Source organism: Amaranthus tricolor, chromosome 12 (genome assembly GCF_026212465.1).
Source record: "Amaranthus tricolor cultivar Red isolate AtriRed21 chromosome 12, ASM2621246v1, whole genome shotgun sequence".
NCBI lineage: Eukaryota > Viridiplantae > Streptophyta > Magnoliopsida > Caryophyllales > Amaranthaceae > Amaranthus > Amaranthus tricolor.
The window spans coordinates 9,805,409-9,821,713 of record NC_080058.1 but is presented as its reverse complement, the minus strand read 5'-3'; the positions used below and the strand labels follow the sequence as shown (position 1 = coordinate 9,821,713).

General features: G+C 31.8%; 3 protein-coding genes across 3 annotated transcripts; 2 read left to right on the top strand and 1 right to left on the bottom strand.

Annotated features, from left to right (window-relative positions):
• Positions 1-154: 154 nt before the first annotated feature.
• LOC130828954 (universal stress protein A-like protein) lies at positions 155-4,345 on the bottom strand. The gene is made up of 4 exons (XM_057695000.1): positions 3,968-4,345; positions 2,572-2,675; positions 525-643; positions 155-447 (listed from the first exon to the last, which is right to left on the bottom strand). Exons 1-4 carry the CDS (start codon positions 4,146-4,148, stop codon positions 369-371), a joined length of 483 nt encoding a protein of 160 aa, XP_057550983.1. The 5' UTR covers positions 4,149-4,345; the 3' UTR covers positions 155-368.
• A 1,489-nt stretch (positions 4,346-5,834) lies between these two features.
• On the top strand, positions 5,835-7,349 carry LOC130828548 (uncharacterized). The gene has a single exon (XM_057694513.1). The coding sequence runs from the start codon at positions 5,835-5,837 to the stop codon at positions 7,347-7,349; it is 1,515 nt and encodes a 504-aa protein (XP_057550496.1).
• Positions 7,350-12,033: 4,684 nt separating this feature from the next.
• LOC130828134 (GTP-binding protein SAR1A) lies at positions 12,034-15,894 on the top strand. Its single transcript, XM_057693950.1, has 3 exons — positions 12,034-12,446; positions 12,905-13,036; positions 15,296-15,894. Exons 1-3 carry the CDS (start codon positions 12,318-12,320, stop codon positions 15,611-15,613), a joined length of 579 nt encoding a protein of 192 aa, XP_057549933.1. The 5' UTR covers positions 12,034-12,317; the 3' UTR covers positions 15,614-15,894.
• Positions 15,895-16,305: the final 411 nt, after the last annotated feature.

The window sequence follows — 16,305 nt, the reverse complement described above, 5'->3', positions numbered from 1 at the left end:
CAACAAAATTAAAAAGGTGGTCGAATGCCTTTGAGTGGAGTTCTCGTTGTAAACTGGATACTAAATCTAGGCTGATTACTATTCAGTTGTGGAGTTTTACTGCTGGAAATATCATCCTCTTGCTTTTGAAATAGAGAGATCCAAATCTATGTAGTTTCATACTTTAATTAGATATAAATAATAAAGATATATTGCACAACCGTATACTAAATCATCATTCTCTGTTTTCCTCAAACAAGTAGTATGATACTCCATATTTTACAATATTGAATAAGGGAATAAAAATGTATGCAACGATTATTGAACAAGAACGATATGATAAACAAATGCAGTACATAGTACATGTTGGTATAGGCCGGAGCAACATTTTATTTTGGCAACTTAACGACTAGAACAGGACAACTCGCATTCTGAACACAGTGACTGCTCACACTTCTCATGATTGACCTGCATTCATGTAAGATAATCAAGTCTACGGTGAGTCTAACAAGTTCTAAAAGCAGTGGAATTGTTGATCAAAGTACCTGGTGAGTTGACCATAGCCATGGCTACCCATGACAAGCAAGTCAGCCTTCAAAACCTTCACCATCTCACATATTACATCTCCTGGATCTCCTTCTTCAACCTTTGCTTCTGCTTTCACCTTTATTAACATATTCAACATAAATATAACCAGAGAGAAAATGTCAGATGGTTTGCATGCTATAATGGATTAGTGAAAGTAAGGAGCGTGGGTTGATGGAGTGATAATTATCAGTTAAAATAATCTTTATTAGAATGTCATGAAACTTAGCTGGTGTTTCTTTGAGATACGTATCTCAAGTCCAACCTATTAAAGATTAATGTTTACTTATACTATCCTTAATACTTACTTATATTATCCTTAATGCTTATTTATCGTATTCTTAGTGTCTACTTTTAATATCTTAAATGTTTACTTATATCCTTCTTAATGTCTTTATAATATTTTAAAAAATATATAATAGACTTGCCTAATTAGATATGGTGTCTTTCACAAGAATTTGTGAAAGTTCTATCGTCAAAGAAATGATAGATTTTTTGTACTATAAAAATATGTGGACTGTGGTGAATAGGGATGGTCACGGGTTCAGGATTCTGTTGGACCCGTCTAGGATTTGCCTTTTTTTAAGGGTCTGGGTCATATTTTTGACACCCACCGGATACGAGTCGGATCTGGATCCAAAAAATAATTGACGGGTTTCGGTTCGGGTTTAGAACCCTCGGACTCAGACCCGAACCCTAGACCCACCCCATAGACCCGGATTCGGACCCTAAACTTTACTATAAATTTATAAAATATCTTATTTTTCAAACTCTATTTTATTTTTTTAATAAACCCTAACCCTAAACTGTATTTTATTTTTTTAATAAACCCTAACCCATCACTATTTCAGTATTTCACTACCTCTGTCATTCTCCCTCCATTCAACCCATTGTGTACCTCTCCCTTACTTCACTCCGTCTGTCATTCTTAATGTCTTTCATTCTCCATTATCTCACTGAAAAAGAATTAATTTCTCAGCCCTTATTCTTCGAAAAATGGGTATCCTACCAATTCGATAATTTTCTTCTACAGAATTTTAGGATCGTCGTTCAGATTTTCATACTTGATGAAAAGTACCTTATCTTCTTATGATTTTAGTGGGTTAGAGGGCTAGTGTAAGCTCAGATGTTCAAAAATCCCTAATTTGATTTTATTAATTTTTCCAATATGTATTAATTTGGTCTAGATCTCAAAAATTGAAATCTTAGTTGTTTAAAATTAATTTTTGAGATCCTAGCTGTTCACAAATTGAAATCTCCATTGTTTTAATTTTTGAGATCCATACCAAAATTAATTCAATCAAATTAGATGTTCAAAAAATCTTAGTTGTTCAAAAAACTCTAATTCAATTGTATTGAAATCTGATGGAGAGTAGATAGATTCGATTGTATTAATCTTAGTTGTTTAAAAACCCTAATTTGTTGCTGTTAATGTTCCCCAAATGTTGAACTATGCTTAATAGCATATTGCTTAATTGAAATAAAAGTATTATTTGGGCTCTAAACCACAGGAAATGGCAGTCTCAAAATTAAAAAGTGACGAGACCCTTAAAAAGTGACGAGACCCTTCTTGCAATAAGGACTCTAGACTTATTATACTCGGTAAGCCTGGGTATGGGTCTAAAAATTTCAGACCCTTAGGGTCCAGGTGCGAATCTATATCCATTGTAAATCTATATCCATTAAAAATAAATGGGTTCGTGTTCGGGTCTGATTAGACCCGTTTCAGACCTGCCCATGACCATCCTTCTGGTGAAGAGCATAAGTTTAATCAAAAAGTTAAAAAGTTATCCCTAAAGATTATTCATAAAATGAAAGAAATGTTTACATTTAATAATCTCCTTCAAAAGCATATTACAAAAACAAGTTTTAAACGGACAATCTAATATTTTACTTACTACATTAATTTATAAAATGAAAGAAATTTTTTCAAGAGAACATATTGCAATAAATAATGTGAATAATATTAAATATAGTAATTACAATAAGCTAGCTAGGTTCACTCACATCAAATTTGGTACAAAGTTTTTGAGCCCTTTGTAGCACCCAACTTCCCATCTCGCTATCCCGCCTATCCAGTGATGATAAAGCATCATGGGATGATAAATAAGCTGTATATTTTCAATAGGAGAAATTATCAACATCTAATATAAAAGGTAGTAAAATACTATAGTTGTCAATGTTGTGATCATTAATACTCTCCTCAATTTATTACTAATGTGTCATTTGCTTTACGCAGCACTTATTCAATCATTAATATCTCTAATTATGCATAACTAAAAATTATGAAAAGTTGATATAAATAATCCTTACATTGGGACGAATCAAACAAGATTTTATTTGACTATGTTTTAACTTAAAGATTACTAATAAAATACAAACTAAGAGTAAAAAATAAATAGTGTCAAAAAAGCAAATGGGACACTAGTAATGAATCGGAAAAAGTATTATTTTGGTATCACTAGAATCAGCCAAATCAGCCGATCTGTGGCCTTAGTCAATAAAGAACTACGAACCGATAAATCAGCCAAGAACTGACCGACTCAATCCAAATGATCATGATGTAGCCTTCCGACCTCTACAAGGCCTATTTAACTAAGGAAGAATGTAATTGTCTCCCTTCTTAACAAACTGAGCTACTTATTATTATTATTATTATTATTATTTAAATCATCTTGCAATCACTGATGACAATGATTACACTATCATTTTTATTAGATGTTTGTTTTACTTCTTTGACAACTTTTTTTAATTCCTATAGTACAACATTTAATATTTTATATAAATATTATATATTCATACTTTTAGTCAATTAAGGTGTTCTAGCTAGAAACGTTAACCTTTTACTTATATAAACTAGAAAAATTAACTTCTAAAAATCCTAAATTTTAGATGTTTTACTTTTAAAAATCCCACCATTCGTTAATTCTTAAAAAATCTGCTTTTTTAAAATTATTTTCTTTGACAATACAATAAAAGTATATAATAATACAAGCAAAGCCATCTTGAAAAAAATTTGACATGTGAAAAACTTTTATTTTACCCCTTATTTATAATAAATATATTTATTTTATTAATAAACTTAACATATTTCTTTTTTATTAACTTTTTCATATATGGAACAAAGAAATGGTCTTGAACAGTCAATCGCCTCCCACAACCTCAAAGCTCTAAGTATTGTTAGAGTATATATCATGGACCTTAACTATTGACTAAAAATTTTGTTGAATTGATTTATTGACAATAAATAAACAGAGAATTATTAAAAATGCTATTACGAAAACCAATGATAGTCATAAAATCGGCAAATCTTTGATACCATGCCCGAGGGTAGACAAGTATAAGGATAGTATGATACTAAAATATACCTAACAAGTATTAGAAGAAAATAAAAAGAAAATACCGGAGTTATCAAAGCCAGGGTAGACAAGAGTAGGTCGCTTAACATGAAGAACAAGAATATGATCTTGAGGATGTTTGAGTTTGATATTAATAAGACACCATGACAAGGCATGCATGCTCTGTTCCCCCTCATCCACTGCCACAACTATGTTCCTTCCTTTTTCTTCTTTACCTTCATCCATTTATCCAATTTTACTTTCTAATTCATTCATCCAATTTGGTTTATATAGGCTGAGTAGTGTGTGCCTGTGCCTGTGCCTGTGCCTGTGCCAGTGTCCTCTGTACAGAGGTCAGAGGTCGTTTTTGGCTCGTCTTATTTTATGCCTTTTCTCTCCAAGGGGTAACTTTTATTTTCGCTTTATGCTTTTCAACAATTCTATTCTATGGTTATTGACTTGTTTCTTTTAGTGTCAAGTTTTGCTCTTTATTCCTATCGCTAAAAATCAAGTCTTGTGTTTATGTTTATTTTTATTAAATTGTAAATTTATTTTTAAAGTCGAATTAAAATTAAATTTAATTATAAGATAAGATAAATATCGAACTTGTTTTAAATATTACTAATGTCAATTGTCATACGCATGTTTTTTTTTTATATATTTTTTGTTTTTAAATAATTTAAAATTCACTAAAAATACGTACACCTAACTAGTAATATATACTTTCAAATATATACCCCTAAAATTTAAATTTGTTTCTTCCATTTTTTATTTTTTAAACTTAAAGTAGTTTTTACATTACCCTTGTTATATGTTTATAATTTTATACTCCCTTCTTTCGTTTCATTTTATTTGAGCAAGTTTGTCAAGACATATATTGAAATCTTAATATCACTAATGGTGCATAAGTAAAAGTTACAAAAAGTTGATATTAATAATTCTTGCGTTGAGATGAATTAAACAATGTTTTAATTTATAAATTAAAAATAAATTACAAATTAAAAATAAACTGTGAATAGTGTCAAAAATTAAATGAGTAAAAGTCATTCTAGGATTTCTAGAACCTTGATTGACAACCTTAGATCTAAGTTACTTTGTGAATGGCACATGGTATTGGAACCGGGAATAGTTTCACTTTCACATAATAAAAGTTGAGGACCAAATTAAATTCCCATATGATTCTAGAGACAAGATGTAACTATGTAAATCAAAATACTACTTTCTTGTTTTAACATGCTCCTTATATTGGATTCAGTGTATTACTAGTTTCAAACCCGTGCTTCATTGTAAAAACTTTATTATATCAAATTTAAATAAACTATACTCCCTCCGTTCCTATTTATTTTTCCCTTTTGGGTATTTCACGGGAATTAAGAAAATTAGAATTTTTGGTGGTAGTGGGTATTATTTTAATATGTAATAGTGGGAAGTAATGATTGTATTGGAATAATGAGAGAGAAATTAATTGTAGATATAATTAAATAATCAAAAAAAAATCTGATTTTATTGTAAAGAGAGAAATTACATGGAGGGAAAGTAACCACTTTTCAAATTGGGAAAGTTTACATTTTTGTTTCTAAAAAAAAGGAGGGAAATGTAATCACAAAACTGAAATGATCATTGTACAATCTCCAAATGAATTACGTCTAAATTGCATTGGACAAATTAGAAATACATGGATTACTAAAATGAATAATTACAAGTACAATCTTCAAAAAAATCACCTTACAAATTCCTAATCATCTTATTTAAGCTGCTGATCTGCTGATTGAAACATAAAAATCAAAACAGCAGCCTCACAGTACATGGATTACTTTCCAGCAACCCAAACAGCCACCATATTATTGTCCAGCCACTATATTAACCCAAACAGCAGCCTCACAGTACCAAAAACAACTGTCCAGCAACCTCATTTGCATCATTAGCCTTGTAATGGCTTCAAACGATGAAGATGAGGTAGAGGGGGCTTGGTATTTTGGATCAAATGCATACCATTCACAGTCAAGCTCCAGTTCTAACGAGGAACCACAAGAAATTGATGGACAACAAATAGAACAACAAGATCAACGTAAAACAAGGCTTACGAACGAGTTGAGGCATCTCATTTTACATGAAATGTTGTCACTTAAAGTAAGTGACTCACTCCCACATGGTACATTCGTACGAATAGCAAACAAATACGGTTACACACCAAGATCAATTCGAAACTTATGGAAACGTGCAATTGAAACCAAAGAAGAAAACAAGCGTTATGTTGTCGATTCAAAGTACAAGAATTGTGAAAGAAAAAGAGTTCAAGTGCCACCAAACGTACTTGAATCAAAACCAATGAGTGAACGTACATGCATAAGAGATGTTGCAACATGCTTAGACTTGGCACCAACAACGGTTTGGCGATTGATACGAAGGGGGGAGATTAAGGCACATTCAAATCCATTACACCCTTATTTAACAGATGCAAACAAGGCAAGAAGGGTTGAGTGGATTTTAAGTCTCATTCAAGAAGATACAATTCATCATCATCCAATGTATAAAGGTATGTATGACTTCATACATATTGATGAAAAATGGTTTTACTTAACCAAAAAGACACAAAGAGTTTATCTAGCACACAAAGAAAATATTCCATATAGGGGGGGAAAGTCATCAAAATTCATTCCAAAAGCCATGTTTTTAGGGGCGGTTGCAAGGCCTAGATGGAATCAATATGGCCAATGCACATTTGATGGGAAAATCGGAATTTTCCCTTTCATAAGTAGGGTTGCAGCACAAATAAATTCAATTAACCGTCCAAGGGGGTCTATAGAAATTAAACCAACCGACTCGGTTACTCAGGAAGTTTATAGGAGCATGCTCATTGAACAATTAATTCCAGCAATTCTTAGAAAATGGCCAAGTGATGGTCCATCGATAATTTTCATCCAACAAGATAATGCAAGGGTTCACATAACAAATGATGATCCAATTTGGCAACAAAACAACAGGCAAGGGGGCTTAACATTCATTCTAACTCAACAACCACCAAATAGTCCCGATTGTAATATTCTAGATTTGGGTTTTTTTAGGAGCATACAATCACTTATGCATAAGAAAATGCCAAAGAACATGAATGAGTTAATAAAAGCAGTGGAAGATGCATTCGAAGAGTTACATCCAAAGAATTTAACCAATGTATGGATTTCATTACAACACAACTTAAATGAAATCCTAAAGGTTAAAGGGTCTAATGACTATGTTCAGCCACACCTAGGGAAGAAAGTTCAAGAAGACAATGGAAGGTTACGAATACAAGTGCGAGTACCATCACAATTGGTTAGGGAATGTGTACGTTTCCTTAACCCAAGCACAAATCAGCAAGGCACACAAACAGAAAATGAAGATGCTGCACAACATAATCAACAAATACTTGAAGCATATGATGAAGCAGTGGAAGAATCTCAAAGATGATTATAAATTACAGCCCCTCAGTTTATTTTTTATCATCATCAAAATTGTTTCTATAAAACTTAGGAGCAACTAATTATGAAATCAACATCAAAATGGAAATTTAAGGTCATGCATATGTATTTACGTCATTATATAATGATCATTTCAGTTTTTTTGCCCCCTGATTCATCATTGAGGTCTTTGAACCTCTCAGCTTTTTAAAATTTCAACAAGAAATGACGCAAATTACTGTACATGAAAAAAAATATCATATGATGTGTCGATTGTACACAATTCCTACTCAACCAAGTAATTATAGATAATTTTTCAGATTTTAAGTTAAGTAATTGCATAAACACATCACAGGGGTTTAACAAAAAATTTCAAGAACAGACTTCCAAAAAAAATAAGACGAAATCAAAAAGGTTCAGAAAAAATCCAACATCAAACATCACAAAATCAAACAAATCCAACAGCAAACATCACCAGCACTTATCATGAGTGTACAATTAAAAAGAAATTCAAGAAAAAATTACATAATTCACGTGCGTTTTTTAGGGTTTTTTTTACCCCTTAAAGCAATAACTTCCTCAGGAGTGTCAGGGACAACCAAATTAACTTGGTCTTCATGAATCTTAGATGGAGTTGAAGGATTAACATGAGATGGAGACCCCAAATAATACTCAAGAACACTTTGTGGTAATTCTTCTTCAACATTAGGAGAAGGGGTAGAATCACGAAACCTTGATGTAGCATCATCCTCCATCGCCTTTTGATATGCCTCAAGATCTTTTTTAGTCCATTTAAGAATTTCATTTGAATAAGAGTGTGACCTCCCATTAATGGAACAAGAACAAAATTCTCCACGGTCACACAAACCGTCATAAAGGTATGATGGTATGGTCGAATCACTCTTAGATTCGACGGTTGTCATGGACAGACAAAAGCTTCAAACAGTAACAATGGAAGTCAAAGAAGAAAGCAAAACAGAGGGCTTGAAAAAATCAAACTCAACCAAAATTCACAAAACGAACATCAAAATGAAGACCAAATTCCGATCTACATTTTAATGCAGTAAAAATGGAGTAAAAATGAGGAATGAACAGGGGATAAAAGCTAAGAAAGCCATGGAAGAAACTCAAGGAAGAGAGAGAAAGCAACGGCTTCTTTTGGGGAGAGGAAGCAAAATATAATGATGAAGTTAAATGAGACTGCACACAAACTGTCATAATAAAAGAATCCAAGTAATAAAATAAAATTATTTAGGGTAAAAGAGGGTATTTGAGGGGTATAAATGGGAAAAAAACTTTCCAAAAATGGAAAGTATTCTAAAGTGGAAAAACTTATGGAACTACCCGTTTTAGTAATGTGGAAAAACAAAAAGGAACGGAGGGAGTAATAATTATGAGAACCATGTTATTTGGTAATGGGTTAAAAATGACAATGATAAAATGCAATTGACCATAATTTTTGACTGATTATTTGTATTTTACATTTATTATTTTAAAAAGAAAAAAAATTTTGATTTGGTTTATTGTTATTAATTATAACATAGTATGGCGAAAAAAATTTAGCTAATAACATTAAAATTCGTCCTCTATATGAAGTATTTAGTTATTTACTCTTAATTTCTATTAAGGATTATCTCACTTACTTTGTACACTTTAAAGTTTTGATAACGTCCCACAAAATTTTATTTAATATCAAATACAAATTCAATTTATCTTTTGATCTAATCCTCTAATTTATTTATTTCACTTATTGATTTCAGCCATATTGGCTAACACCAAAATAACATTTCTACCTTCATATTAAGGGTGGAAATCAATTGAGATGAAGAGATCATATTTTTATAAGATATAGTGGTTTGGGATATAACAACTTCATATATTCCTTAAAATTGTCATAAAACTCTATATTTTTCTATCAACTTTATCTTAATATTTTTTTCATACATATTGTCTTTATTTTTTCTCCATTAAATTTGTTATCCCATAAAATATATATCCAACATTTTAGACTATAATTTTCTTAATCCATAAACATTTATTATGAAAATAACTTTAAGAAACAAAGAGAGTAGCTTATCTAAATTAAAAAAGACTGATTTGTAAATTATTTATCCTATCCATTTGATTTTGCATCAAAGAAAAATAGAGAATAACTTTTTAACAAAGTGGTAAAAAATGAATAGAGAGAATGAATAAGATGTCATTTATAAACAAATCATCCATTAAATGTAACAATATCATCAATTAAATTAAATAAAGAAAGCAAAAACTCTAGAAATAGAAAAACCAAAGCGTATGATGATAAAAACAATGTAAATCTTTAATATATTGATATTTTGATATTGACGATAATTATATAGAATATATTTAGAATGTAAATATTTAATTTCTAATAATTTCCTTAATCAACTAATTGACTATAGCTTGGGCCTTTGTATATGTGTATAATCTTTGATTTATTTCCTTTTATAAGTTCTTTATCTTTTAAATAGTGGCTCTTAGGAAAATGAAGAATGTTTGGGCTGTTATTATTTTTATTGTCTTTAATTATTTCCTATAATAATATAATGATATAATTGACAATTTTGCTAAATTCATTTAGGCGGGAAAACTTTTAATCATAACTTGACACGTGGCATTTAAAATTTTCTTTGGTTTCTCATTTAGTATATTGGTATATATGTAGATTATCTTTCAAACTTATTTTATATACTACAACTAATATATAAGAAATAATATAATCAAATGAGGTCGTGTTTAAATCGTTTAATCACATACTTTATAATGTTAAGTTTTTATAATTTTTAGTTAAGCATAGTTTAAGATATAAATTATAAAAAATTACGCATTAGATTGCATAAAAAGTAAAAATGTAACAAGTATAATAAAACGGATGAAGTATATATGAATTATAAAGCTTAACCCATTCGAACTACTAATTTTAGGTGTGCTAATTCTAAAATTTTCTAATTGAATATTTTATTTTAAAATCCTAATTATATGATTCTTCTGATTTTTTAAACACAGAAATAACTTAATGGACTACTTTGTCAGGTAAAATAGTACTTTAATTGTTTTTATCTGTACTTTTTATTTACTTTTTGCGCATATCTCAATGCAAATTTAAAAATCAAATAATTTTAATTATGGGTATGATTGGATGGGAAGGAATTGGAGGGAAAGGAAATGGAGAGATTTGGAGGGAGAACGACTCCCTTGTTTGAATAGGAAAATAGGTGGGAAGGGATTTGCAAGGAAGGAAATTAGAAGGATTTAATTGATACTTTTGTTAAGGTTCTAATCTCACCAAAGTTCAAAAAGATTTGAAGGGAAAATTATTATCTCTCTTCCTTTTTTTCCATTTCCTTCTCTACAAACAAGAATTTTTTCCCTTTAATTTCTCTTTCCTTCCTTCCCCTTTTCCCTTTTTTTCTCTCCAAAATTTTTATCCAAATATAGTGTATGAGTTTTCAAAAATTCTAAAAAGTTGATATTTAGAAAATATATATCAATGTGAATTTATCACGATTCCATATGAATATGTTTTTTCATGTAGATCGATGAAAAATCATGATCAAAGTTTGACACTAAAATTTATAAATTGTATATGAGAAACACATATGAAAACGGATGGAATAAGTTTAAAATACAAAAAGGGTCATATCACATATAGCTTGGCTTCCCTCAACATACACACTACTAAAACAAGACAAATTGCATTTTGCACGCAGTGCTTGCGCTCTCTTCCCCACATCACCCTGTCAAATGACATTCAACTACACTTTTTATTGAATTCTTTTATGCTATGTGTTGAAAATGATGATTTTATTTGAAAATATAAATTTGAATCAAATTTAGTGTGGGACAAAATAAAAATTCAAATTTAGATTTGAGTCAAATCCACCATTGTTATAAAAGTGGTTAAAGATGAAGATTTGAGGATGACTTTTCAAACCTTGTCATTCTCAAATTGAAATCCACAATTTAAAATAAAATGTTTGGTGCCATATGCAATCTTAAATACTTTATTTAATATGTTCCTTAAAGTTGAATCTATTTCTCCTTCTAAGCTTTTCTATTTGTTGTTTATCTTCAAGCTACTGTCAAAAATTATGGAAGGAAATGAGAAGCATAAAAAGTAAATAAATAACAAAATAAACTATGGATGGAAGGAAAAACTAGACAAAAACTAACAAAGGTCTAAAATACGGATAAGACACCCCTAGCTACTTCTATCTTTGGTTAGGTCATTAGAGAGGTGCAATTCTCGCAAGTCAAATTTTATTGCTCCTACTATGTTCTTTTGCATCCCTGACTTCGCTTACCCTCCACTATAAGACTTTCCACCATTCTCACTGGGGCGTCCGCAGTCTTCCTTTTCACACGTCCGATCCACTTCAACCTATCTTCACGCACTTTTGCCAACAAAGGGGCAATTTCTAACTTCTCTATCAACTCCTGATTCTTCATTCTATCAATTATTGTATGCCCACACATTCAACTTAGTTTTTTCATATCCACTACATTCATCTTATATTTAAAGGAGTTCTTTACGTACCAGCATTATGTAAATAACTATTTATTAGAATTCACAAATAACTACTAATTTGAAAGTTATTCTTGTCGGTATATGTAGTATAAAAAAGTATATATTTGAAGTATAAAAATGTAATAGTTTGATTTTGTTGGAGGTTCGAAAATCAGAATCCGAGTAAAGGAGGAGTATATAAAAATTTTAGTAGAACAAAGTCGGAGCACGCATCCCATGCGGGTCCGACCCATTGAGAGTCTTGGATCTTTGCCTATTCTCGGCTAGAAGTAAGAACCTAAGACAAGACAATAAAGTTCTACCTTTGTCTTTTTCCTCCATTGAGGGTTTATCCATCGAAGTCTAGAATCTTCTCCTTTTAAATACAGAAATTGATAAAAGTTTTGTTTCTTGATTATCTTTGCAAATCGATTGGAGCGGTAAAAAACGATGTTTTTAGTTGATTGGTTCTACGGTGTTCTTGCTTCACTTGGTTTATGGCAAAAAGAAGCCAAGATCTTGTTTTTGGGTCTCGATAATGCCGGAAAAACCACCTTGCTTCATATGTTGAAAGATGAGGTGCGTTTCTGTTCTTTATCTATTTCAATTTCTCTGTTATTTCGTATATATGTATGTCAATTTGTTGTATAGTTGCATTAAATTAGGGTAATTGGATCATGAACTTTTACGGTGATCATAAATTCGACGAATCAAAGAATAAGAAACTTTTGTAACCCTAGTTTTGCTTAGATTCTTAACCATAGGATTGCATGTAGCTCTTCTTTTGATTATGTTTTGTAATTTTTTGACAATTACTGCCTTTTAATTTACTTTTGCTGGAAACCAAAAATTTCCGACCCAATCGCTATTTAGAAACTTCATCCCGGAAACGTTAGGTTAACATTTGGGAGGTTTTGTTCTCCACAATAAAGATTAGTGTTATGTTTTTAAAATCAAGTGATTAAAAGGTATTAATTGGCTAAAAAAATCTTCGTAACATTATGTTTTTAAATTTGGTGACTGTTTTGGGATGACAGAGATTGGTACAACATCAGCCAACTCAGTATCCTACATCTGAAGAGCTTAGTATTGGTAAAATCAAGTTTAAGGCCTTTGATTTGGGAGGGCATCAGATTGCGCGTCGCGTTTGGAAAGATTACTACGCTAAGGTATATTTATATCCTTAATGTCTGGCATTTTTTATTCTCAGTAATGAATTAAGGTTTTACTGAGTTGTTTACCGAGAATATCTCACTTCAGAGTTTTTTATTCTCAGTAGTGGGGGCAAGACAGAGTTCTTGGAATTTTGTTGATGGCACTGCTATGGTGCTATTGTTCTAGGTGTTCGACGAAGTATTTCTTAGTGGTTACTTTGATATCCTTATTTGGCAATCCTTTGATTGTTTTGGGAGCTTGTGTTGGAATTGATTTTGTTCTTCTTTTGTTTCTTCTACTGTTGTATGAAAGCAATCATTAAGTATCTTGGCCTGAATTTTTGATTGGTAAACTAATACTCCTGCTTTCTATACTATTTCAAGTAACCATTTGCTTTCCCTGTTTAGAAATGCTTCCGTTTTATTGCTTGTGTTTAATGTTTTTAGCATGTCTGTTCTATGCGGTAAAATTACCTATTCATCATTGATCGAAATTTTCTTCTCTTGACTTGTGCAATTAAAATCTGGTAGGTTTCTTTGTGTTGAAGCAGTTTATTTTTAAACAAAAGTGTTTAAATCAAAAGGAAAGTTGTTATGTTCTTTTTCTTTTGGTGCATAATCAAAAGCAAATTTCTTTAACGTGATTTCCCTGATCTGAAAGTGCCTTTTGTTCCTTTTGATTGAACTGAGTCTCACAAGCATGCCATTTTGATCCTCCTATTTGTGGTGAATGACCTCAAATCAGATCTAATCTAACAAAGGAAAGATATTGCTCATATTCTTTGACAGTGTCTGGTCTTGCATAGAACTGTGATGATAAAAGTTCTATATATTTAGGTCCATAAATAATTTCTCAATGGGAGATGTATATGCATCATTTTTAAGCATTTGGAGAGTAATAGTTCAATATATCCAATATGTTGAATGTCTTGCCATTAGGCCTGTCAACCAGATCAGGTTGGATCGGGTTCGGGTCATATATAAACAGGTCAGAAAACCCTTGACCCAAATCCAACCCATTTAGTTAATTGGGTCGAAAATCACAACCTTGACCCGACCTGCAACAGATCAAGTTGACCTGATTTCAACCCACTTAACCCGTATATAATTTTTTTTGTTTTCGTTTTAAGGTTTTTAACGTTGATTAAATCTAATTTTTTCGGCTTTAATTTTAACTTTATGTTTTTTTGTTGTTTATTTTGTATTTACTATGAAAAATAAGAAAATTTAGTTAACTCGAAATTAACAATACGGGTTTTTTTCAGGTTTAAAATTTTGACCTGAACCTAACCCATTTAATAAACAGATCAGGTCGGGTCGACCCATTTAATTAATTGGGTCAAAAGTCTCAACCCAAACCCCACTTATTTCGGGTTAGGTTCAGGTCGGGTTAGCAGGTTGGGTCAACTTTTGCCAGCCCTACTTGCCATATCCATTTGCTTGTTTAGACAACCATACATGACCAAGCTTTTCTGATTCACATGTCAAAACTAGTGCTTTGTCCATAGAAGTATTGCCGCCTGTTACTACTGCAACTTAGTTTAAAAAAGTGCGCCTCCAAAATAGGCTCTAGAAAAATTGCTTTTTCTTAGTCTGGATTAATTGAGATATGGAAAATAGCACGCTTTGCTGTGCTTTTTTTTTTTTGCCTTGCGCTTGCGTTTTTGTTTTATTTTGGAAAAAAGGGCTATTTATAGTATATCATAGAACAAGTAGATGAAAAAGGAGCTTTCTTCTTTAAGGAGATAAGGAAAAGAAAGAAAAAATTGGCTTATTTTCAAGAGAGATTAAAAGAAAATGGAAAAAAAAATTTAAGACTCTGCTTGCTTTTCTATAACTTACGAGCCTCTCTCCCAAAACTACCTGCAGTGGTGAACATATTTTCTGTCCCACAAAAGTGAGACCATCACAGCATTACCTCTGAGGCACTGGAAAACCTGTTTTGGGGAATGTGGGTAATTTAGGGGGGATTGAAGTTTGCAATTATCACCCTTGTATGAAGATTTTAGCAACAATATTTCCTTGGTTTTCATGTATATTTCTGCTCTTATGTTAAGTGTTGATTAGAACTCAGAATGCCTTCCCATCATTCCAATTAGCTTGGATCTATTTGGATCATAGAAGGCAGAAATTTTTAAGCAGAGCTATTTAGTAGCAGCTTCAATTTGTGATAGCTACCTGAATGTTATCTGCTGACATGTAATTCATATCTATTGAAACTATCCTTATTTTATCCATGCTAATTGCTAACTGATGCAATTTCGTTAATCAAAGGTGGATGCTGTGGTTTACCTAGTGGATGCGTTTGACAAGGAGAGGTTTGCAGAATCGAAGAAGGAGCTGGATGCTCTTCTGTCTGATGAAGCTTTAGCCAATGTTCCGTTTTTGATTCTAGGTAACAAGATTGACATACCCTATGCAGCCTCAGAAGATGAGCTGCGTTATCACCTTGGTCTTAGCAACTTTACCACTGGTAAAGGGATGGTTAACCTGGCAGACTCCAACGTCCGACCTATGGAGGTATTCATGTGCAGCATTGTCAGGAAAATGGGCTACGGGGAAGGCTTCAAGTGGCTCTCTCAGTACATCTAGTAGCTTTTATAGAGTAGGTTAATGGTGTCTTGTATTTCTCGTTTTTTGATACTATTCTCAGCTGAATGTGGTTTGACATGATTGCTGAGATAGATATTTCCAGTTTCTGCTAGTTTTGGCAAAAGGACTAGGTATGCCAGTTTATTGTGATTTGTGAATGGTGCTGTGCATAATGAGTGTTGTGATTTGTGAATGAGTATGACAACTTCATATAAGATAGAAGTGCTATTGAAGTATGTTTCGATGCCATATGTAGGCACTCATTGATTTGTTATGCAGTATATATTTGGTTTCTGAGTTTACTGATTTGAATCCATTAAAGACTTGATTAAAGACTTGCACTTGTTATTTTCTTTTGATGTACTCTTACTGTCCTAGGCCTTTCTCGAGCTGCAGACTTGTATTATCATCTATGTGGTCGATTAAGAGTGAGGTGGATAGTTCATATAGAACAAAATCTACATGGAATCTCTCCATATTGAATAATATGGAACAAGTGATTACCAATATTGTTAAGGGCACATGATTTTGCGTAGGTAGAGGTCTTAAACCCGATCAAAATTGATTATAATCGTGAGATTACTCGATTTTGCACAGGTAGAGGTCTTAAACCCAATCAAAATTGAATATGATTGTGAGTTTTATGCAATTGTGAGGGTGTTGGATCATTGCGCGCACTACCTTCGACTTGA